Source organism: Argentina silus (genome assembly GCF_951799395.1).
Source record: "Argentina silus genome assembly, chromosome: 7".
Taxonomy (NCBI): Eukaryota; Metazoa; Chordata; class Actinopteri; order Argentiniformes; family Argentinidae; genus Argentina; species Argentina silus.
Genome location: NC_139661.1, coordinates 6,974,757 through 6,997,256, shown reverse-complemented (window position 1 = coordinate 6,997,256; position 22,500 = coordinate 6,974,757). Strand labels below are relative to the sequence as shown.

The window sequence follows — 22,500 nt, the reverse complement described above, 5'->3', positions numbered from 1 at the left end:
ACACACACACACACACACACACACACACACACACACAGACTCACACATGGACGAGTCCCTAGCTCTCCACAGTCAATTTATCACCAGAGCTTCCTCACGATCAGCCCCCTTAATAATTGAACTGCAAATGAGTAGAGAGCAGCTCCTCAATAATTGATCAGCTGCATTGTAGTAGGGAAGCAGCATAGCATAGAAGTCCTCTGTGGCGGAGGAGAGGAGAGATATGAGCAGCGACATGTGTTCTTTAGACGTACGCCACAGCTGCTGATCTGGAACTACAAAGACACCAGTGAAACGGCAGCAGATAGGGCGGGGAGGGATACATGAAGTAGAAGCTCTGGTTTTCTTGTGTCTTTCCCGTGACGTTGAATGCCCTCTGTGGACGTCGAGTTGAGCCCGGCAACCTCCCTCTCCTTCATCCAGCGAAGCTTACCCCAGGTGGTCAGGTCTGCACCTCTGCAACTGGACCTGGGCAGTCTTCTCCTCTGCCTTGTTATGTTAGTAGGGCTCAGTAGAACCTAACTAGGCTGAAAGGGAGAGTCAGAGTGTGTGTGTGCGTGCGTGCGTGCGTGTCTGCGTGCGTGTGTGCGTGCGTGTGTGTGTGTGTGTGTGCGCGTGTGTTAGGTGTGTTTGTGTGCGTGCGCGCATGTGCGTGTGTGTGTTTGTGTGTGTGTTTGTCAAGGAAAAGGCTATCAGTTTACAGTAGGCTATATTGTTACAGGATAAAACAAAGGCCCCCGAGGAATAGCACTCCACGACTAATTGCAGTGATGAAGCTGCTAATTCGGAGGTATTTTATGCATAAAGGCCCCACCGGTTCCTCCGTCGAACGTTATTGATGAGAAGCGACGGCTCCCGGCTCCGCGATGGCAGAGAGATCAAAGTTTGTTTGTGACGCTCCCGGTTTGGGCAATCGGAACGCGCTGCCTGGTAATTAACAGATGTACAGATGCGCCGTGTCGAGGAAAAACAAACGCACTCTTTTTATCTCTCTGTCACTTTGTTCATTTCACACATTCTTTCATTTCATGTACCCGCGCTGACCGTCATTTAGGGACTCTTACTCCTTTGGTCTCTTGCCAACGGTAAACCACACAGACCCCACAGTTATGGGCATCAGCCTCCAGCCTCTCCAATCAATGTCAGTTAAAACAGGAAATTAACACGAATGACTTATGGGAGTTGGGAGTCCTTGGGTTTGACACGAGTGCAGTACAGACTATGCCCCTGTACTGTCCACACACTACACACCACACACCCCCCCCCCCCCACACACACACCCATCCTCCTCAGGTCGAGAGAGGACCCATCCCAGGGGAAATAAGTCTGTCTGTCAAACAGGCTAGGGCTAGCCAGTTATTTATGACGGCTTGGTATGGAGAATCAATCCAGTGCAATTGACCAGGGCTCCATTCCGGCTCTGTTGTGACTTCAGACCCTCGTTGAGTGAGTGATTGAGGCCCAACTTTTAGATAAGCTGCCCGGCAATATGCCGGCCATTTCTCCAGCTCCCCCCTCCCACCCTCCCACCCTCCCACTCCAGCACCCCCCCCCCACCACCCCGGCCCACGTAAATCTCAGACATTGGTCACATTGTGATTCGGTGGGAAATGTTTGCATGGCTTCGCCGGAATGCAATTAGCTAGGATTTCCAAATCATATTTCCCCTTCTTTGTTATTGAATTGCATTGTTTTCATTCATTAGGCTGTGTGGAATAAGCACATAGTTCAGGATTTCCAGGCATATTTGAATGTATATTTGTTTAAATACAGTACACTACATCAGTCAACAGAGAGAAGCTTCAGTTTCCCTGTACCATTGGGAGTGCATTAGATTGGGAGGGCAAGAGGAATGTTGTTTCATAAATAATGGTAAAGTTTTATCATAGGATTTCTTTGTTTTGCTTCCATGTAGGTGATGCAGTGTTTGTGTGTGTGTGTGTGTGTGTTTGTGTGTGTGTGTGTGTGTGTGTGTGTGTGTGTGTGTGTGTGTGTTTGTGTGGTGTTAGTATGTGTGTATACAGATGTCTGTGTGTATATATGAGTGTGAGAGTGAGTCTACCTGTCCCTCTCTGCACCGCCTGTACTCTGTACTGAGGATAGCAGTAAAAGATAGCCCTCACACAGCTGCATTTGCACACCTATAAATAATGGAAGATATACTTCTGACATGCAAATCTGAGCTGGAAGGAAAAAACGGAAAGAGGCACTTTCAAACTGGTTCAGAAGGGAAGCTATTTACTATTCAAATCAAAGGTTTGTCTTTGCCCTTTCAGGGCATGGAAATCAATAAACTGGAGGAATTCTAACAAGAGAGAAGCGCTCCCTCTGGATAGCGATTTTCTGCAGTGTGTGTGTGTGTGTGTGTTGGTGTGTGTATGTGGTGCGTGTGCGTGTGCGTGTCTGTGTTTGCGTTTGTGTGTGGTGCATGTGTGTGTGTGTGTGCCGGAGCATGTGTGTATGTGTGTGTTTGCGTGTGTGGTATGTGTGCACACGCGTGTGTATGTGTATGCGTGCACATGTGTGTGTGTGTGTGTGTGTGTGTGAGAGAGTGAGTGTGTGTATGAGTGAGTATGTGTGTGTGTGTGTGTGTCAGAGCGTGTGTGTATGTGTGTGTGTGTGTGTGTGTGTGAGTGAGAGTTTGTATAGAGAGCCATGGTGTTTACTGCTCTGGATGTTATAACGGAAGCTTTGTTGAGTGTGTCAGTTGGGCCTTTGTGCATTGTGAGAGAAGCATGTAAAAGAGCTGTTTGTCTGTCATGACCGTCACAGATAGACACACAGAGACGGAGTGTCTGACCTCCAGGTCTCTCCTGTGAATAAGAGACAGCAGTAGGAGGCTGACAGGAGAGAGGATCCTTCTCTTCCTCTCTCTATCTCTGACACACACACTCACTCACTCTCTCTCTCTCTCTCTCTCTCACAGACACACACACTGCGCTGTCACTCACTCACTTATCCGGCCTTTTTTCTCTCTGGTGACTCAGCATGATTGGACAGATGGCGGTACTCTATGTACCTGCACTCGGTGTGTGTGTGTGTGTGTGTGTGTGTGTGTGTGTGTGTGTGTGTGTGCGCGTGTGTGTGTGTGTGTGTGGGTGTGTGTGTGCGTGCGTGCGTGCGTGTGTGCGTGCGGGTGGGTGTGTGTGTCTGGGAGAGAAACATTTTGAAAGAGAGAGAGAAGGAGATGCCCGCCCGCAGATGTCTGTTTTGTGTCTGACTGCTACTGGGTAATGTCACAGGCTGACACCAGCCAGTACGAGATCTGAGACACCCATTGTGGTCAGTAGACTCGATAGCGTCATTGAGTCTCCCACACAACACCCCCCCAGTCTCACAGCTCCCCCCCAACCCGTCCCCATCCCACCCCAGTCACCCACGGCCATACAATACAACCCTGTACCATACTACCCAGGGACTAAGCAGGGCACCTCATCTGGACAGGCCGACATGAGATTGAAACCAGGGAACTAAAGCAAGAGAAAGGGACGTGAGACTTGAAACCAGGGCACTAAAGCAAGAGAAAGGGGACATGAGATTGAAACCAGGGCACCTCAGCTGGACTGGGGCACATGGGGCTAGAGAAGATGGACGTTGACGGGAAACAAGCTTTGATCCCCCCCCCCCCCCCCCCCTCAAGTCTGGAGTCTTGATTATGTGGGCCATGGTGCTCCCTCAAGAGCAGGTTTTAGCCATTAAGGAAGATGGTGGGCCGAGAGTCTGTCTGTCTTGTCTCCCTAATGAATTCACTTTCTTCTTGAACACACACCACACCTCTCCTGTAGAGAGAGACCTGCAGCCACGTGCACCAGGGGAGAGGCTGGTGCAGGTCGAAATCGGAGGACGGGCTCATTGTAATGCATGGAATGGAAAGAAGAACGGTATCAAACACGTGTGTTTTTGACACCGTTCCTCATTCCGTTCCGTGCGTTGGATACCGTCCCTCGTTCCCTTTCGTGCATTACAACGAGCCCGTGTCCTCCGATTTTCTACCTCCACCCGCCTCCCCTGATGTGCGCACTCTGGAGAGAAGAGGAAAAATCAGCCCCTGCGCTGTCTTTGGTCAAGCAGTGACTCACTCTTCGTCCTTGTCTCACGTCTCTTATGTATACTTATCAGGATGCATAAAACCCCCCCCTACCAATTCCTCTAAATGTGATTTATGAATCATCACTTTAGCAATCTGCTGTTTTCTCCGGTCGAGGGCTTGTATAATTGAATGCCAAGAGAGTGAGTGAGTCTCATAGAGCACGTATATATACAGAGATAGAAGATTGGTTGTTTTGAGAATTCCCCCTGAATGGTGGGATTCACGATCTAATTTCCTGTATTGATCTGTACACCGTAAGACATTAAGCTCATTGCTTTCGGTTCCTATGGGTGTTTTTATGTGTTGTTGTGTTTCTGCCTTCTGTGTGAAGCTCCCTCCTTCTTCCTCTGGGTGTTGTGGTTTCTCTACCCCACTACACTACCAGTAGCTCTTGTCGTGGAATTTAAGCTATAATACTTTGAAATAAAATACCGTTAAAACCAGAGCTGTTGATTCATTCAAAGACTTTATTCACGCAGAATATGTAGCCGTTCAGGTTTGCAAAGCTGACCCCGTTATCTCTTCAGTCACCTGTCTTTATAGACTTCGCACAGGTTAACGCCTTCTATTCAATGTATTTCTGATTCCCGTCTACATAGATCTCAAGATCTACCTCAAGATCTACATTTCGTCATCCACCTGGCTGGCGCCTGTTTGTCTGATCAGGCCTTGCTGACGCCCAGGCTGTTTTCAAAAGCCTTTATTTCTGACTGTTTATTACTTTGTTTATTACTTTATTACCATAACTTTTAATAACTCTATCCTGGTTTCTCCACCTTTGATCCTTTGTTCTCTTCACCTATATCAAACTCCTCAATCTGACCTCACCCTTCCTGTACTGCATCCTCCAAATGTTCTAGGACCATCTGTTTTCTTGTGATCTCTTCCCTAGGTGTGGGATTACAAACCCTTATATTGTCTTTAAATTTACCATACTCTCTATCCACTGAACGGGTGCGGAACTTAAAATATGTGTTGCTGCATCTTTTAGTAACAACCACTGACTTGATTTGTGTTTGTGTGTGTGCGTTTGAGCTTAGGCGTGTGTGTGATGTTTAAAAATAGTGTTACTCCTTTACCCCCCCCCTCATTTCTCTATCTAAGCATATAATATCTGTAGTGGACCAATTTGGAAAGCACTGGCAGGATTTGGCACCCGGTCCATAGGCCGATACTGCATGTTTAGCAAACTGGACAACCTTCACACCAACTCCCCGAGTTAATGGATCAATATCTGACACTGGGCAAACTCAACTCAATTCATTCACTACGTGATACATCACTGAGGAAATAAGAATCGACAAGGAGTGGTTCAGCATGGAGAGCGGTAACTGAGTTTAACCTTGGAGCAAGCTGCCTGTGTCCAGTCCACTGGTTCTAAACACCCCTGTTCTGTTCTCTTCTGGCTCGATGTTAAAGTTCTCTCTCTCTTTGTCTTTCTCTCTCTCACTCTCTCTTCTCTCTCTCTCTCTCTCTCTCTCTCTCTCTCTCTCTCTCTCTCTCTCTCTCTCCCGCCCCCCCTTCTCTCTGTGCAGTGGGTGTTGGCCTTTGAGATCTTCATCCCCCTGGTCCTCTTCTTCATCCTCCTGGGTCTACGGCAGAAGAAACCTGCCATACCTGTCAAGGAAGGTAGGTGGGAGGGAGGGGACCTATGGAGAAACGACCCTACGTACGATCATGGGCTAGTCATGGGGGTCTTGTGTTTTCTGTGTTTTTGGGGGTGGGAACTGGTAACCCCCCCCCCCCCCCCTACGACTAGCTCACTGTGGCCCCCCAGTGGAGAGTGGGAGTCCACCTGTTCAAGCACACCACTTCATCACCCACCCACCACCTATCCTGTACTTCCACTGCTAGTCCCATTGTACTGTTCAAGATGAAAGTAAATGCTACAGGCTACCATAGATGACTCAGCGTGGCCTAAATACAAGTATGTGTGTTGTGAAAGATGATATACAGTGCTGTTTAGGGTTGCTACCTATTTTTATTCATTTGCAAGAGGCAAACGTGCTTTGCTAATCTCCCAGCGATGGTAACGATTGCAAAGATGCTGTTTTGTCCTGCTCCTCATAGTTATTAGTCACGTTTAGTCATGTTAGTTTGTTTTATTGTGCACTGTCATTGTCCACAGCCATCTTGTTTCCTGTTTTATTTAGATGCCTTTTAAAAAAATAAGATTTTCTTTTACTCTGTGGCTTTTTCCTTTCTCGCTCTATTCCTCTTTCATTCTCTCTCTCTCTCTCTCTCTCTCTCTCTCTCTCTCTTCCTCTTTTTCTCCCTATTCTCTCACTTCTCTGCATGATGCATGTTGACTGCATGCTCGACCAGTCTGTAAGTGGCAAAGCTGTTTCTATTATTATGACTGACTCATGGATATCTCATCCAGTTGCCTTGACTCTTAATCCTGTCTGTGACGTGTGACGTGTGTGACATCTGTGTGACGTGTGTGTGCGTGTGTGTGCGTGTGCGTGCGAGTGTGTGTGTGTGTGTGCGCGCTCTCACACGTATGTGTGTGTGTGTGTGTGTGTGTGCCTCCTATCCCGGTGCCCCTGTCTCTATGTTGTCAGCGCCATGCTGAGTATCAGTGACTGGGGCGGCATCTGTCGTCTATTTCACACATCTCACTAATGCTTAAAGAGCTTTGTGCCTAGGTTAGCGCTGCGAGGCCAACACGCTGGCATCTGGCCAGAGATAAACACACTAACCTCTTTGCATGGGCAGAGAGCAAACTGATACGCAGACTAATCCATCTGCTCTCAAACAGTCACAACACCAGACAAACACCCAAGCTCTCTGTGTGAGTGTACACCTTCCCTGGGGGTTGTAAGGTTTGTGTGTGTATGTGCGTGTTTTTGTGTGTGTGTGTCTGTGTGTGTAGACGTGGGTGTGTGTGTGTGTCTGTGTGTGTTAGAGAATCAGGATATGTTTCAGCCTTTCTAATCACCAGTTTCAGCGATAAGTACAGTACATATGTAGTAATGTATATTCATACATACGTACTGTACTAAGCTGGCCACAACCAACTCTAACCAATTTACATCCTGTTCCACTTTTCTACTGGTTCACTGATCCACTTAACCATCGATTTGCACTTTGATGATCTTATGGCCTTTTATCCTCAGCTCAGTGGGCAGAGAGGGGTGACAGATGTCTGATGTGAACAAGGAAGTACGGCAGGGGAGGCCGGTGGCAGTAGAAATCATTGTAATGCGTGGCATGGAATAAGGAATGGTATCAAACGCACACTGTGTTTGATACCGTTCCTCATTCCATGCCATGCATTACAATGAGCCCCGTCCTCTGATTTTCTACCTCCACCGGCCTCCCCTGATGGTACAGTATGTGGGACATATTAAAAGAGGGTTTATAAGGCTCATCATCGTCTCCATGGAGAGCTTATCATGTCACTGTGACGCGACAGAATTACTCACGCCTGGCAATGATGTCAGCGTTCAGTGTCAGTGTTCAGGTTCCGGTGATTAAGCACTCATTAGGCCTAATTGTGAACTATTATGCCCTGCTTTTATTATTTTAATTTTTTTGGAATGGCCCAGAATATGGATGTGCTCACATAAGGGCTTCTTTGTCTGGATGTGACTCAAGAGTGGGTGTCTCTCTTTAACTTTTATAGGCTATTCAAAGCAGTGTAGAGAGCAATGGCAATGGAGCCATTGTGTCAGCAATTTGGCCCTAGATTGTATTAGGATAAAGCGATTTTGGAGAAATGGGGAGGTTTTGTCCTGATTGGAGGGTGGGTGTCATTCATTTTCTTAAGTAGAGACATTATACGCACTGGGCATCACCGAGTGTTTTAAAAGCCGATCCGCATGATCCACATAATGGATTGTTAAAATAAAGAAATAAAAAAAATAATAAAGAAGCACACATCATCTTTTACTGCAGATCACACAAAGTCAGTCAGCCTGACTCAGGGAGTCAGAGATGGACGATAGTCAAATGATAGTCTTCGAGGCTGACTTAGATCTCTCTCTCTCTCTCTCTCTCTCTCTTTCTCCCTCCTTCGATTCCTCCTTTGTTCTTTATCCTCTTATTAAGCGCATTGACAACCAAGGCAACCATTAGATCACACGATACCATCTAACAGCTGTTAGATTCTGTTTTCGAATGTTCACTTCAAAACGGGCCCTATTTGTATTGTATTAAGGGGTTATTGCGCTATCCATTTGCAATACCAAAGGGATGCATCGTGGTCTCGTAGAGGGAGAGAGAGAGAGAGAGAAGGATGATTGAGTATAATAGAGAATGTTGTTGCCTGTCTCGTCTCTCTGTGGGCGGACGAGAACCCACCGCCGAGAGAGAAAAGAGTGAAAAAAACACTTGACAGGGTAGTCATGGAAACGTGAGCTATTGTAGCTACAGTACGGTTACATTAGAGAAAGGCCTTCGCTTTTCCCAGTCGAGGTGAAGGCGTGGTGAAGGCTTGTCCGGCCACTGTTTATGGATGGGGATTAGAAACTAGAGCCGTATTGGATGTACAGGATGGGACAAGATGTTGACAGCCTTACTCAGTCCTGACATCTGCCTCCCTCTCTGTCTACGAGCTAACTGTGTTATCTGAGATGCTTTCCTCTCGGGTTCTTCTCTTTCTAACCCCTCTTTCTCTCTCTTTCTGTCTTTGTCTCTCTCTCTCTCTCATGTGTACCTCACCCTCCTTCCATTTTGGGGTCTTGGTCTCTTTTGGTCTTTGGTCACCATTTGAACCCTCCACGGTCTTCCCTGCCAATCCTCGACCTCCTCTCCCGCTCCTATCCCGCTCCTCTCATCCCTCCTTCTCTACTGCCATGCGACTGGCCCCCTGTTGTTTTTCTTCCCGTCCCCTTTTCATCCCGTCCGACGCCCTATCCCTGTCTTCCCCGTGTCTTCCTATCTCTGTCCATCCATCCACCCGTCTTTCTCCCTCTCCCTCTCCCTGCTTGTCCCTGTCCCTCTCTTCTGTCCCTGTGTGGGGGTCCTCCCACCTGTCCAGCCTTCTACAGCGCAGCGCCCCTCACCTCGGCCGGCATCATTCCCATCATGCAGTCGCTGTGCCCTGACGGACAGAGGGACGAGTTTGGCTTCCTGCAGTACAAGAACTCCACGTGAGTCATTGAGTCATCCGCTCCTGTCCTCTCCTGTCCTCTCCTCTCCTCTCCTCTCCTCTCCTCCCCTCTCCTCTCCTCTCCTCTCCTCCCCTCCCCTCCCCTCCCCTCCCCTCCCCTCTCCTCTCCTCTACTTTTAGCCGAACAGTGTTAATGTCCAAAAAACAGCAGGAGATGATGGTGGTCATTACATGTAAGTGGATGCATATGATCAATACATCTCCCTGTGTTTACTGTTTTGATTTATGGGCCTACTGTGAGAGGGCTGTGGCCGTGTCTTTGAACTTACCCACACCCACCTCTCTACCACTCTCATTATCCTCTCCCCCCCCCCCCATCTCTCTCTCGCTCTCTTCTCTCCCTTCTGTCCCTTCTCCCCCTTTTCTTCCCTCCCTCTTCTCCTTCCTACTTGCTCATTTTCTCTCTCTCACTCTCATCTCCACTCTCTCTCACTCCGCCCCCCCCCCCCCCCACACACACACACACACACACTCTCATCTCCTCTCATCTCCTCTCCCTCACTCCCCCCTCCTCCCCCCCCTTCATCCCTTTGTGTCAGTGTGACTCAGCTGTTGGAGCGGATCAGTGAGGTAGTGGAGCAGAACCACCTGTTCACGTCTGACAGGCCGGGCCTGGGCCAGGAGCTGGAGTCTCTGCAGCAGCACCTGGAGGCCCTGAGTACCACGCCATCCCCACTGGAGACCACCTTCAACACCAGCCAAGGTGCTCTTGGTCTAATTGTGTGTGTGTGTGTGTGTGTGTGTGTGTGTGTGTGTGTGTGTGTGTGTGTGTGTGTGTGTGTGTTACATCCCCCCCCTCCCGTGGCACCTGTTGTCATCGCTAACGTGTGAAATTGAGTGACTTGCAAGTTATAGTGTTGTGAACCTGTTTGTGTGTGTGTGTGTGTGTGTTCTTGTTTCAATCTGATCCCCCCCCCCACCAGGGTTCACCGTGGGCAGCGTGTTGAAGAACCAGTCGGTGTTTCATCAGTTCCTGGTCAGGAACCTCTCGCTCCCCGACGACACAGCCAGCCTCCTGTTGTCCACCCCTGTCAACCTCAAAGAGGTCTGTGTCCTCCCAGTGTCCACACACACACACACACACACACACACACACACACACACACACACACACACACACACACACACACACACACACAGCCCTAGCGTACTCATACCTCCTCCTAGGCATACAGTAGGCACACCATTTTTGATGTGACCAATTAACATTGGCCATGACTGAGGGTCAAGCAATGCACCAAAAACTAACTAGCTCAGACGGATGGCGGAATTCTCTTTGAGAAGTGACATTGAGTTGTATCAAAGTAATGCACCTCTGTCATTCACCCTCTTTTTCTCCTTCCCTCTGGCGCTGTCTCGTTTCTTGTAATCATTCTCTCGGTGCCTGCCGCTGTCTTGCCCTGGCATCAGGTCCCTGTCCTTATCTCCTCCTGTCAGTCAGTCACTCTGCTCTCTCTGCTCTCTCTGCTCTCTCTGCTCTCTCTCTATCTCGCTCTCCCTCTCTCTCTCTTGCTCTGTCCCTCCATGTTTGTTTTCATTATCCTGTCAGACACTTCCTCCTATGAGAACAAACACAGATGTCCTGTCTGCAGCTTCTTGTTAGTTGGTGTGTGTGTGTGTCTGTGTGTCTGTGTGTCTGTGTGTGTGTGTGTGTGTGTGTGTGTGTGTGTGTGTGTGTGTGTGTGTGTGTGTGTGTGTGTGTGTGTGTGTGTGTGTGTGTGAGCCTAACTGTTCTCCTCTCTCCCCCTACTGTACACTGTAGGTCTACAATCTCATATTTGGCACCTATCCCAGATCTGGAGGGCGGAGTCATGGCTTGGTTGAAGGGGCAAAAGAGACCGCAAAAAGCCCTGGAGACAAAGTCCTTCAGGTACAAACCTGAAGATAATCGCATTTAACGAGAAATAGGATCAATATTCTAATGATATGAAATGACTGATTGCACACGTACGGATGGATCGATGCGAGATAATCTGCAGGTCCTAGGGTTAGATCTGAGTCTGTGTGTGTGTTCAGTAGTGATCATCCCCCCATCCACTCCCCCTCCCCAACCCCACCCCCCCCACCCCCTTCAGGAGAAGCTGCTGGGGGGCATGCGTAGTCTGGACGGAGGGCTGATCCACAAGGCTTTACAAGACCCGACCAAAGCAGCCCATCAGGCTCTGCTCAAACTCATGTCCCAGGCTTTAGGCCTGGCAGGAGGAGGGGGAGGCCAGAGATACGACCCCCAGGGACTGAAGGAGGTGGAGGTATGCTCGCTGGCTCTCGGCTGCCTCTCTGCCAGTGAAACAATGATTGGATGTCGATGAGGGATATTGTCTATTGTTCTAGACTACATAGTCATTTTCTTCCCCACAGGCTGTTCTCCTGACCGGTGCCATGTTGGAAGTGCTTACCTGCGGGGAGGACGGGACTAGTGAGCTGAGAAAGATCCTATTGGTTCCAGAGAAGCAACAGCCACTGCTGCAGGCCTATCGGAGTGCAGTGTGCGGTGGTGGGGAGAGCCAGAGGGCGGAGCGGTTTGGGGAGATGAGCCAGGAACTGAGAGACCAGATAGACACACAGAGTGTCATCGAGAGGGTACAGTACAGGATGCTGAGATACAATGGCTGCTTTGAACAGTAAATCCCTGTGGTCAAGTGCATTTCACTCAGCACAGACACTGAAATGAACACTGTGCGAAGGCAAACATTTCATACTGAACTGTAGAACTGGTAAATCTGAATGCAGCGAACGGAAGCATATTAGACTCTGGTCTCCAGATCAAATTCCACAGTGAATATGTGTCATATTGATGTTGACAATAGAGGGTGTGTATGTTTTATGAGGGTTTGAGGAGAATATATGTTATCATTTCCTGTAGAGGTAGGACAACTCGTGTAGACTTCTGAAGGCTATGAATGGAAGCGTAGTCGACCTCTGGTCTCCGGATCAATATCTTTAAAATTCCACAGTGAATATGTGTCATATTGATGTTGATAATAGAGGAGGGTGTTTGATCCTTTCATGTAAAAGTAGGGCAACTCATATAGAACTGGTCATTCTGAAGGCGATGAATGCAGCTCTTTATTTTCTTTCTTTATTTTCTCTCCTTCACTCCCTTTCTTGTCCCCCCACACCTCTGTGTGTGTGTGTGTGTGTGTGTGTGTGTGTGTGTGCAGCTGCGTCTGGAGCAGGCGAACTCCTCCGCCCCCCTGTCCCAGTCCCACCTGGGCGCCCTGCTGAAGGACCTGTCTGACGTGGAGAGGCTCCTTAGGGATGTGGACCTGCTGTCAGGCCTGGCTCGCCTGCTCCCCAAGGGAGCTTGTGCCGGCCACGCGGCCCCCGCGCCGCCCAACGCCACCTCCTCCTGGGCCCTCAACGCCACTACCTGGGGCCCCAACACCACCGACACGCCCGGGGAGGAGGGGGAGGAGGAGGGGGGAGCAGTGGGCAAAGACTCGCAGGGAGAGAACCCACACTCTCAGTTCTCTGCCTTCGTGCAGCTGTGGGCAGGACTGCAGCCCATTCTGTGTGGGAACAACAGGTGTGTGTGTGTGTGTGTGTGTGTGTGTGTGTGTGTGTGTGTGTGTGTGTGTGTGTGTGTGTGCGTGTGTGTGTGTGTGCGTGTGTTTGTGTATGTGTGTGTGTGCGCACGTGTGCGTGTGCGTGTATGTGTATGTGTGTGTGTTTGTCCATGAGAGAGAGGAGATGCTGCCAGTGCTTGAGAAACTGCGGTTGTTTACCTTTGTCTTATGTGTGTCATCAGGATCATTGAGCCAGAGGCTCTGAAGCAGGGGAATATGAGCTCTCTGGGCTTCACCAGTAAAGAGCAGCGTAATCTGGGCCTGTTGGTTCATCTGATGACTACAAATCCCAAGATCCTCTACTCCCCCATAGGCTCACAGGTGGACAAGGTCATTCAGAAGGCAAGTGGATGATTAAATCCTCACACACTCTTCTCTATCCATGTCTTATATATGGGGCACAAAGACTTATTATAACTCCACGGGAGAGTTATTTTTATGTCTTCATTCCATTACATGCTGAAATATGAGAAAAACGATAAAGCTATACACACTGTGCTGCCAGGCATGGCCTATAGTTGTTTTAATATAGTGAGAAATATGATTACTGCTTTGTTGTTTCATCTAACTTGATGAATGCCATCACCAATGTCAGCGACACAGAGTAATAATGTGAAGTCGTGGGGATTATGGAACTATATTTAGTGGAACGCCTGTAGTCATTTGTATCCCACACACATTCATCATGCACTGTGGGTTAAGAGCAAGATGTTCAGGGGAGTCAATGAGTCACCTGATTAATCGGTTCAAGCAACTTGTATGCTGATTCCCCTGAGGTCTCACTATACCAACATTAGCAGAATGGCCATTGATCCTCTCTTCATCACAATGAATGGTTACCACAGGCTTACGTACTGGCAAATGGTCTATCGGTTTCTTATCTCAGCTGGTAGGGAAGGTGAGAAATGAACTGGAGCGAGAGGGAAAGATTTGGAGAGAGGTGGGAATGTCCACAGAGAGGACTTTGAATAGGAACAAAAATAAATAAAATTGTGTGTGACGGGAGTGGCTCTGTTGGTGACACCCCCTGTTGCTGTCCGTAGGCCAATGAGACGTTTGCGTTTGTGGGGAACGTGACTCACTATGCCCGTGTTTGGCTCAACATCTCTGCCCAGCTCAGGACCTTCCTGGAGGAAGGGAAGCTGCACAACCACCTGGCCTGGCTACAGCAGGTAACACACACAGTATTTACCTTACCTGACCCGGATGGAGACTATTCACCATTAGTACTGTATGAACACACTCAAGTGACATTCAGTCATGCAGAATTGGATTCCCACTGGCCTGTATTTGTCACCCATTGTAAGACAAAGCTTATTGTGCAATCAATGGTGTATATTACTCTTGTCACACCTTAATGTAATACATCCGCACTCTCTGAAGATCTGTCCATGGATGCATTCATGTTAACCCTTCATGTTCCCCTCCCCCTGCAGTTGACCTCTGACCTGCGGAGGCACCCAGAGCTGCTGAATGCCACAGACAGTGAGCTGATGCACAGCCTGCTGGAAGGCAATTACACCCTCCCCAGCACCTCCACCCTGCTGGAGCAGCTGGACACCATCGACAACGCCGCCTGCGGATGGACAAACTTCATGTCCAAGGTCAGTACCATACAGTAGTATCATAAACATCTTCTAGTACCATAGACATCTCATTAATCTCCTAGTACTATAGACATCTCCTAGTACCATAGACATCTCATTAATCTTCTAGTACCATAGACATCTTCTAGTACCATAGACATCTTCTTTGTTACCTTATTAAGGCTACAGGCCAAAATGTGTAGTAACATTTTTTCTGGAGTATTTTATGGAGTAGGTTTAATTATTATAGAGTATGATTTTCTAGTCCATGTTCGAATTCAAGAGTTGCTGGATTATCTCTTCACTTCAGTTTGCTCTTCGATTCATGCACCTTGGTTGGAGAGGGAGGTAGTGGCAGAGTTATGTCCAATGTGACCCTACCATTGACATCTTACTAAGGCCAAGGCCAGAACCAGAGGGATCTTATTGATATATCTACGGGTAGACATGGCCGACATTGGGTCCTCTGACTCAGCCTCAGACAGGAAGAGTACAGGAAACACAAGCCCATTGATCAAGCCACAGACAGCAGGCCTGCAGTAATATGATCACTGAGACTCAGCACAGGATGTAGAGCTCCATTCAAAACTAATAATAGGTTTTTTACAAATGAGGGATGTACTAAAGAAGATTGACCTTTCTCCACGTCTATGGTACCTGTGAACCCAGGTCAGTGTGGACATCTTCAAGGGTTTCCCTGACGAAGACAGCATCGTCAACTACACGCTGAATCAAGCCTACCAGGACAACGTGTCAGTGTTTGCCAGTGAGTAAGAAAGACACTCTCCAAAGAGACACATTAGGAATATAAGGAAGGGAATATGAAGACTTTTTTTATCTACTATAGATAAAAACTGGAATCTGAATCTCACGTTCCTTCTCTCTCTACCCCTCTACCCTAGGTGTGATATTCCAGACCAATAAAGATGGATCCCTGCCTCCCCATGTCCTGTATAAGATCAGACAGAACTCCAGCTTCACTGAGAAAACCAACGAGATCCGCAGAGCGTACTGGCGCCCCGGGCCGAACACAGGAGGGAAATTCTACTTCCTCTACGGCTTTGTGTGGATCCAGGGTATGACACCGGAATCCATATGAACTACTGAAGTGTTGAATGCAAATGAATGCATTTGTTGAAAGAAGTAGACCTGAGTTAGGGTTTGTATACAAAATGTGTGTTGGTTACAGTCCATGGGTTGTAGTAAAGACGTCTTAACTCAAAACAGTTGTTTCAGCTCGATTTGCAGATGGCGAAACTACACACTATAAATCAACTGCCAAACATTGGTCCACAGTGGGCAAAATTGTTGTGTCAAATGTATTGTTGAGTATGTTTTAGTAAGAAAAGGGTTTATTCTGGTAAACTGCTTACCCTGGTGATCCTGGGGTGGGCACACCTGTGTAAGTGCGAATGCAAACTGCAGACGAAGCACTTTCTTACTAGGAGTCATCCTTTATTTACGAACCAGGGGAGCAAAGAGAAGCTGCTTATTTGACACATAATAAGTTAATACAGATGATCCATTGGAACTGACACAGCCGTTTGTTCAGTAGACAGGCCGGGCTCACTGAGACATCCCTGTTGTTTGAATACAGAACAGACTTTTATCGAGAGTCTTTGCACTTCTCTGCATTGTTATTTAGTAGTGTGTTCAAAAGGGTTTGATGGAAATCAAGTGTATTCTGTGTGTGTATGTGTGCGTGCGTGCGGTGGGCATGTGTGTGTGTGTGCGTGCATGCGTGTGTGTGACTGTCCTCAGACATGATGGAGAGAGCCATTATTAACACGTTTGTCGGCCATGATGTGGTGGAGCCCGGCAACTACGTTCAGATGTTCCCCTACCCCTGCTACACCAGAGATGAGTAAGACCTGTTCCTCTTTTTCTCTCTTCACCTTCTCTCTTTTCTTCTTTCTCCCGCTCTCCTTTCTCTGTGAAGCCTTTTTTTTTTTTTGTCACATCCTGTTCTAATCATAGTTGTTACCAACCCTTTTATGCCAGCTACGTTCTCTCTGCCTGCCTTAACCAACGCTTGTTCTGTATTTGGTCCACAGTTTCCTGTTTGTGATAGAACACATGATGCCTCTGTGCATGGTGATCTCCTGGGTGTACTCGGTGGCCATGATGATCCAGCACATCGTGGCTGAGAAGGAGCACCGCCTCAAAGAGGTCAGGCCGCAGACGGTCGCCTGTCTGGACACGGGTCTCAGAGTCCCATATCTGACTGTAGGCACATCTGGGCCACTGCATCTCTGATGCTGCCCGCCTTTAACTCTGGGCTCTTGGCAACCTGTAGCAGGATGATGTCACTCTTGTTTCACTCTTCTCTTGCGCCACCTGCTGGCTAGTATCTCTGCCAAATGTTTCCCTTGTTGAAATTAGGTTATTTCTGCTTTGATACTTAAATGAAAAGTGGCCAACACTTTTAATTGTGGATCATTTCAAGATTATTTAGATTTTTGGTTAGAACTTTTTTTTGGGGGGGGGGGGAGGGGTGGAAAGGGGGTTGATATTATATTGACATTCTTCCACTGCGTAGGCTTCTATTCAAACGTGTAACCTTGGTGTGTGTGCAGGTGATGAAGATGATGGGACTGAACAACGCTGTCCACTGGGTGGCCTGGTTCATCACAGGGTTTGTCCAGCTGTCCATCTCCGTCACAGCTCTGACGGCTATTCTGAAGTACGGACGGGTCCTCCTGCACAGCAACCCCTTCATCATCTGGCTCTTCCTCACCATCTACGCCATCGCCACCATCATGTTCTGGTGAGTGCAGTAGCACTACACTCTACTACAATCCAATCAATAGATTTGCCTCATCCTCAACATAAGACCTGACGAAGGTCTACCTGTTGGTTGAAACGTTGTTTGGTGGAATAAAGCACTTGGGATTCAGTGTGCAGGCAACAGATTCAGTGTACAGGCGTTTCTTTATGATTTGACTACTCTCTGATGTGGCACGTAGGCACAGATCAAGAATGAGCTTCGTCTTAACATCCTAACCGCAGTCATTTGCCGGAAGGGTGGAGACTATGTGGAACTCGTTTCTATGGGCAACTACATCCGGCTTTAAGGGCTCTAACTCAGTGAACAAGGCAGAGGCTCATCTGATCAATCTGGGCTTAGTACTATATCTCTGTATCTGTGATGTTGCAATCCTCACTGAAAGCCATGATGTCTGACTGCACACATTGACTGAAACAGGGTCACTACTGAATCTGATTCATTATGACCATGATATTGGTTTCATATTGGTTCATGCGTTTCAATGCAATTGTGATATGTGCGTGGGCGTATGTTATTTCTGAATGCATCAGTTACTTACAGCTGAGCTCTACAGTACGTGTCGACATAAACAAACAGGCGTATCTATCTTTAAATGCTGACTTGTGTCCCCTGTGTCCCTTCCAGTTTCCTCGTGTCAGTGATCTACTCCAAAGCCAAGCTGGCGTCCGCCTGCGGTGGCATCATCTACTTTCTGAGCTACGTGCCCTATATGTATGTCGCCATCCGAGAGGAAGTGGCCCATGACAAGATCACTGCCTTTGAAAAGTGCATCGCTGTAAGTAACTTGGCCTTTGTTCCCCTGTCTCTCACCCTAACCCCCTCTCCTTAACTGCAGCACTAAGTGCACTATCCATGGCATGTGCTATTGTAAAAGTCACATTGCTGTGCTCATGTCTCGGTTGGGCTTGATGCCTAAGGTAATGTTTTGTCTAGACTGTGGTCTGGGTTATACATAACGTATTTGTACATTGGTATGTGGGTTAATTGAATCAAACAGCAGTCGAGTCCCAGCTAAATGGTGTGTGTGTGTGTGTGTGTGTGTGTGTGTGTGTGTGTGTGTGTGTGTGTGTGTGTGTGTGTGTGTGTGTGTGTGTGTGTGTGTGTGTGTGTGTGTGTGTGTGTGTGTGTGTGTGTGTGTGTGTGTGTGTGTGTGTGTGTGTGTGTGTGTGTGTGTGTGTACTAGCCAGCCTACAGGTATCTACTCTCGTCTAGTCTAGGGGTGCTAGGCTGTCTAAAAGGTTCTCCAACTGATCTAGATGTGTGTATTAACGTGAGAAGTCAGAGTAGACGGACTGTAGATGTCCCTGGGGTGGAGAAACAGAGAAGTGGCTTACTTAGTGGCTTACCAAGGTCCAGGAACAGCTCAAGCGAGGTGACGGTGCCGGCGGCCCACCCAAGCGGAGGGTGGATGTACAGATGGTAATGACTCATAACCCAAAAGAATAATGTCCCACATACAATAACAAATGAAAAATCCCACTTTCCTGGGGGGATCGCGTCACACAGAATCCCCCTTCCTGGCTTGGTTGCCACTCCCACCCTGGGTCCCGGCCACACTGTACTGTCGAAACCGTACCTTGTACTTATCTAGCCTAGCTATTCCTTGTCACATGTCTGTCCTCTCCTCCCTCCAGTCTCTGATGTCCACCACTGCCTTTGGTCTGGGCTCCAAGTACTTTGCCCTGTATGAGGTGGCTGGGGTTGGCATCCAGTGGAGCACCATCAGCCAGTCCCCAGTAGAGGGCGATGACTTTAACCTGGGCCTGTCTATGATGATGCTCATCATTGATGCCAGCGTGTATGGAGTACTCACCTGGTACATAGAGGCTGTGCATCCAGGTAAGCAACAGTCACTGTGTTCACAGTTCAGGGTCTAACCTGTTCCCATTGGCCTTTCCTGTATACAACCCCAATGTTCTCATTGGCTAAACACGTGTATGAAAATAATTGGGCTTTCCCTTCTCCTATAGGAATGTATGGGCTGCCCCGGCCATGGTACTTCCCTCTGCAGAAGTCCTATTGGCTGGGCAGTGGGCGTGTGGAGACATGGGATTGGCCGTGGGGTGGTAATGCCAGGCTGAGTGTGATGGAGGAAGACCAGGCCTGTGCCATGGAGCACCGGCACTCTGGTAGGACAAGCTGGCACCTCTGCTCCATGTCTTCGTAGACATACTGAATCTGAATGGACCACAGACAACCCCAGTGTCTCCATGTTAGATTAGCCTAGGCTATTGATAGTGTTGAGAGGTTGTAGATGTATTAAATGTTGTGTTACCATCTCAAGGAGTTTGTATACTAATCCACCCTTAACCCTATGATATTGTCTGTATCAACATTCTATGTCTCCCCCCAGAGGAGATGCGGGGTATTGAAGAGGAGCCCAGCCACCTGCCCCTGGTGGTGTGTATAGACAAGCTGACCAAGGTGTACAAGACGGGCAACAAGCTGGCTCTCAACAAGCTGAGCCTCAACCTCCACGAGAACCAGGTGGTTTCCTTCCTGGGACACAACGGGGCTGGCAAGACCACCACCATGTGAGAAAGATAAATGTGTGTGTGCCCAAGTGTGTCAGAGGGTCAAAGTCCTGTTGTTGTTGTTTTTGTTGTTGTTGTTGTTCTTCTTCTTGTTGTTCTTGTTCTTGTTCTTGTTGTTGTTCTTGTTCTTGTTGCTGTTTTCTATGTGTGGAGGCAGATAGAGACTTGTGTTTGTTTGTAATGCCTCATTTGGGGATCTGCTTATAAACTGCTAATGAAACATCCTGAAATAAGTTGTTATCCATCAGTAAACTGTTTATTTAATTAAACATGTAGTCAAATAGACATATCAAATACAGGCCTTATGCTAAAAATGTAGTGACTTAATTTGATCAACTATGTAATCATCAGCCGTTCACAAGCAGATCTTCAGATAAAGAATCCATGTCAATTGTTCCCGTCACCCCTATCGCTAATGGCTAACTACCATTGGCTCTTTGGCCATTCCTCAGGTCTATTTTGACGGGCCTCTTCCCGCCGACCTCTGGCTCAGCCACCATATATGGTCATGACATCCGTACGGATATGGAGCGTATCCGGCAGAACCTGGGCATGTGTCCGCAGCACAACGTGTTCTTTGACAAGCTCAGCGTGGAGGAGCACCTGTGGTTCTACTCCCAACTCAAGGGCATGGCTGAAGAGGACATACGCAAGGAGATGGACAAGTGAGTCACACGCCATTCATGTTCTGTGTAAACAATACACTTTAGATAAATGAAGTGGAAATCCTCTTCAGACAGAAGTGTGTGTGGTAGCTTGAACTAAGCGACGCTGTATATTGTAGAAGAAGGTAGAAGAGAGGGTCATAGGATGACTTTTGAAACAAGGGAAGACTATCCACAGTACATCGAGGTAGATAGATGAGTGTCTTTGACAGTCTAACCTGTGTGTGTTCGTCAGGATGATTGAAGACCTGGAGCTGTCTAACAAGCGCCACAGCCTGGTCCAGACACTGTCTGGGGGCATGAAGAGGAAGCTGTCTGTGGCCATCGCCTTCGTGGGCGGCTCTCGGGCTGTCATCCTGGATGAGCCCACTGCGGGGGTGGATCCGTACGCGCGCAGGGCAATCTGGGACCTCATCCTCAAATACAAACAGGGTGAGAAAGGGGTCAAACTCTCACAGCACAGAAAGCCTTGAACCCAAGCCGTGTTTTCTGTGTGACAAATTGGTGTCTGGTCTTCACTCAGTACTTTCCAACTGCCGATACATTTGGATGTACCAGGGGAGGCTGGTGGAGGCAGAAATCGGAGGACGTGCTCATTGTCATGCATGACCGTGGCATAGGATTAAGAATGGCATCAAACACACATGTTTCATACCATTGTTAATTCCACTGGGCCTGCACTGGGATGTACATATTTAAAACATATACATACATAGCATACTGTACATAGCATAAAATATATACTATATATAGCTTCCTTTCTTCTTCTTATATTTTATTTGTATTTAAATGTGTTATTATTATTATTATTATTATTATTATATGGTCGTGTTTAGGCCGCACCATCCTGCTGTCCACCCACCACATGGATGAGGCTGATCTGCTAGGAGACCGCATCGCCATCATCTCTCATGGCAAACTCAAGTGTTGTGGCTCCCCACTGTTCCTCAAGAGCACCTATGGAGACGGATACAAGCTGACACTGGTCAAAAAACAGAGTGAAAGCGGAGGTGAGTCTGTCTCCCCTGTGTGTGTGCGTGTACGTGTGTGCGTGTGTGTGTGTGTGTATGTGTGTGTGTGTGTGTGTGTGCGTGTGTGTGTGTGTGTGTGTGCGTGTGTGCGTGCAAGCGAGCGTGCGTGTCTTTCATTTGTCATTTTGTCACAAGGCAGCTGTCTCAGCCTATTATCAGTGACATGACACTTATCTTTCCCGCTGTCTCACATCTCTCAAATTGATGGATTAATAATATACATCCTTTACTTTCTCCCTGTCTTTGAACACTAACTGTCTGTCTGTATTTTTTCTTTCCTCCCCCTTGTTCACTCTCATTTGTCCTCTCTCTCCACCTCTCCATCCATCATGTTGTGTGTTTGTGCCCCCAGACCAGGGCACCCAGCCCCAGCCTCCCTCCTCTCTCTCGCCCTCCTCTTCCTCCTCCCTGTCCCCCTGCTCGGAGGCACGGGTCACCCAGTTCATCCGGCAGTTTGTGGCGTCCTGCCTGCTCGTGTCTGACTCCAACACAGAGTTGTCCTACGTGCTGCCCTCTGAGGCTGTCAAGAAAGGCTGCTTTGAGAGGCTCTTTCAGGTACGCACGCATACACTCACACACACACACACACACAAACACACTCACACACACTCTCAAACACACACACACTCTCTCTCTCTCTCTCACACACACACACACACACACACACACGTAAATGGCCTAGGTCGGGGGATTAGGAATTTTGAAAACTTGTTTTTAAGCTTCATAAATCAGTAAGTGAGTTTCATCTCTCTTTTCTCAGTTCTGTCAGATTAAGTTCTGTCCATTTATGTTTGCTGTCCTTCATTCCCATCTGTGTTTGTCTTCCCAGGCCCTGGAGCAGAGCTTGGACAGCCTGGCTCTCACCAGCTTCGGTGTGATGGACACCACCCTGGAGGAGGTCTTCCTCAAGGTATCAGAGGAGGACCAGTCCCTGGAGAACAGCGATGCCGGTGAGAATGTGACCCCATTGTGTCTGTGCGGCTTAAAGGGATCTATAACTGGGGGAAAAAACAGGATTTTTTGGGGGGAGGGGAGGGCTCATTAATATGTCCATGGCACACAACTTGAATAATTTTTTTTTTGCTGGGTTTGCACTTCTGCAGGTTCTGAGTTACGGGAAAGTG

The 22,500-nt window shown here is 48.1% G+C and overlaps 1 protein-coding gene across 1 annotated transcript in view; it reads left to right on the top strand.

Moving 5' to 3' along the window:
• Nucleotides 1-22,500, top strand: part of abca2 (ATP-binding cassette, sub-family A (ABC1), member 2) — a 45,990-nt gene that overhangs the window by 10,695 nt on the left and 12,795 nt on the right. The window contains exons 2-26 of the mRNA XM_083673503.1: nucleotides 5,626-5,719; nucleotides 9,075-9,186; nucleotides 9,746-9,909; nucleotides 10,130-10,251; nucleotides 10,969-11,076; nucleotides 11,282-11,455; nucleotides 11,565-11,786; nucleotides 12,368-12,732; nucleotides 12,955-13,114; nucleotides 13,816-13,944; nucleotides 14,209-14,376; nucleotides 15,028-15,124; nucleotides 15,261-15,434; nucleotides 16,120-16,222; nucleotides 16,413-16,527; nucleotides 16,935-17,125; nucleotides 17,771-17,921; nucleotides 18,781-18,985; nucleotides 19,117-19,275; nucleotides 19,500-19,680; nucleotides 20,133-20,345; nucleotides 20,581-20,777; nucleotides 21,182-21,355; nucleotides 21,729-21,931; nucleotides 22,206-22,326. Coding sequence (XP_083529629.1) covers nucleotides 5,626-5,719; nucleotides 9,075-9,186; nucleotides 9,746-9,909; nucleotides 10,130-10,251; nucleotides 10,969-11,076; nucleotides 11,282-11,455; nucleotides 11,565-11,786; nucleotides 12,368-12,732; nucleotides 12,955-13,114; nucleotides 13,816-13,944; nucleotides 14,209-14,376; nucleotides 15,028-15,124; nucleotides 15,261-15,434; nucleotides 16,120-16,222; nucleotides 16,413-16,527; nucleotides 16,935-17,125; nucleotides 17,771-17,921; nucleotides 18,781-18,985; nucleotides 19,117-19,275; nucleotides 19,500-19,680; nucleotides 20,133-20,345; nucleotides 20,581-20,777; nucleotides 21,182-21,355; nucleotides 21,729-21,931; nucleotides 22,206-22,326 — 4,102 coding nt within the window. The remainder of the gene's footprint in view (nucleotides 1-5,625; nucleotides 5,720-9,074; nucleotides 9,187-9,745; nucleotides 9,910-10,129; nucleotides 10,252-10,968; nucleotides 11,077-11,281; nucleotides 11,456-11,564; nucleotides 11,787-12,367; nucleotides 12,733-12,954; nucleotides 13,115-13,815; nucleotides 13,945-14,208; nucleotides 14,377-15,027; nucleotides 15,125-15,260; nucleotides 15,435-16,119; nucleotides 16,223-16,412; nucleotides 16,528-16,934; nucleotides 17,126-17,770; nucleotides 17,922-18,780; nucleotides 18,986-19,116; nucleotides 19,276-19,499; nucleotides 19,681-20,132; nucleotides 20,346-20,580; nucleotides 20,778-21,181; nucleotides 21,356-21,728; nucleotides 21,932-22,205; nucleotides 22,327-22,500) is intronic.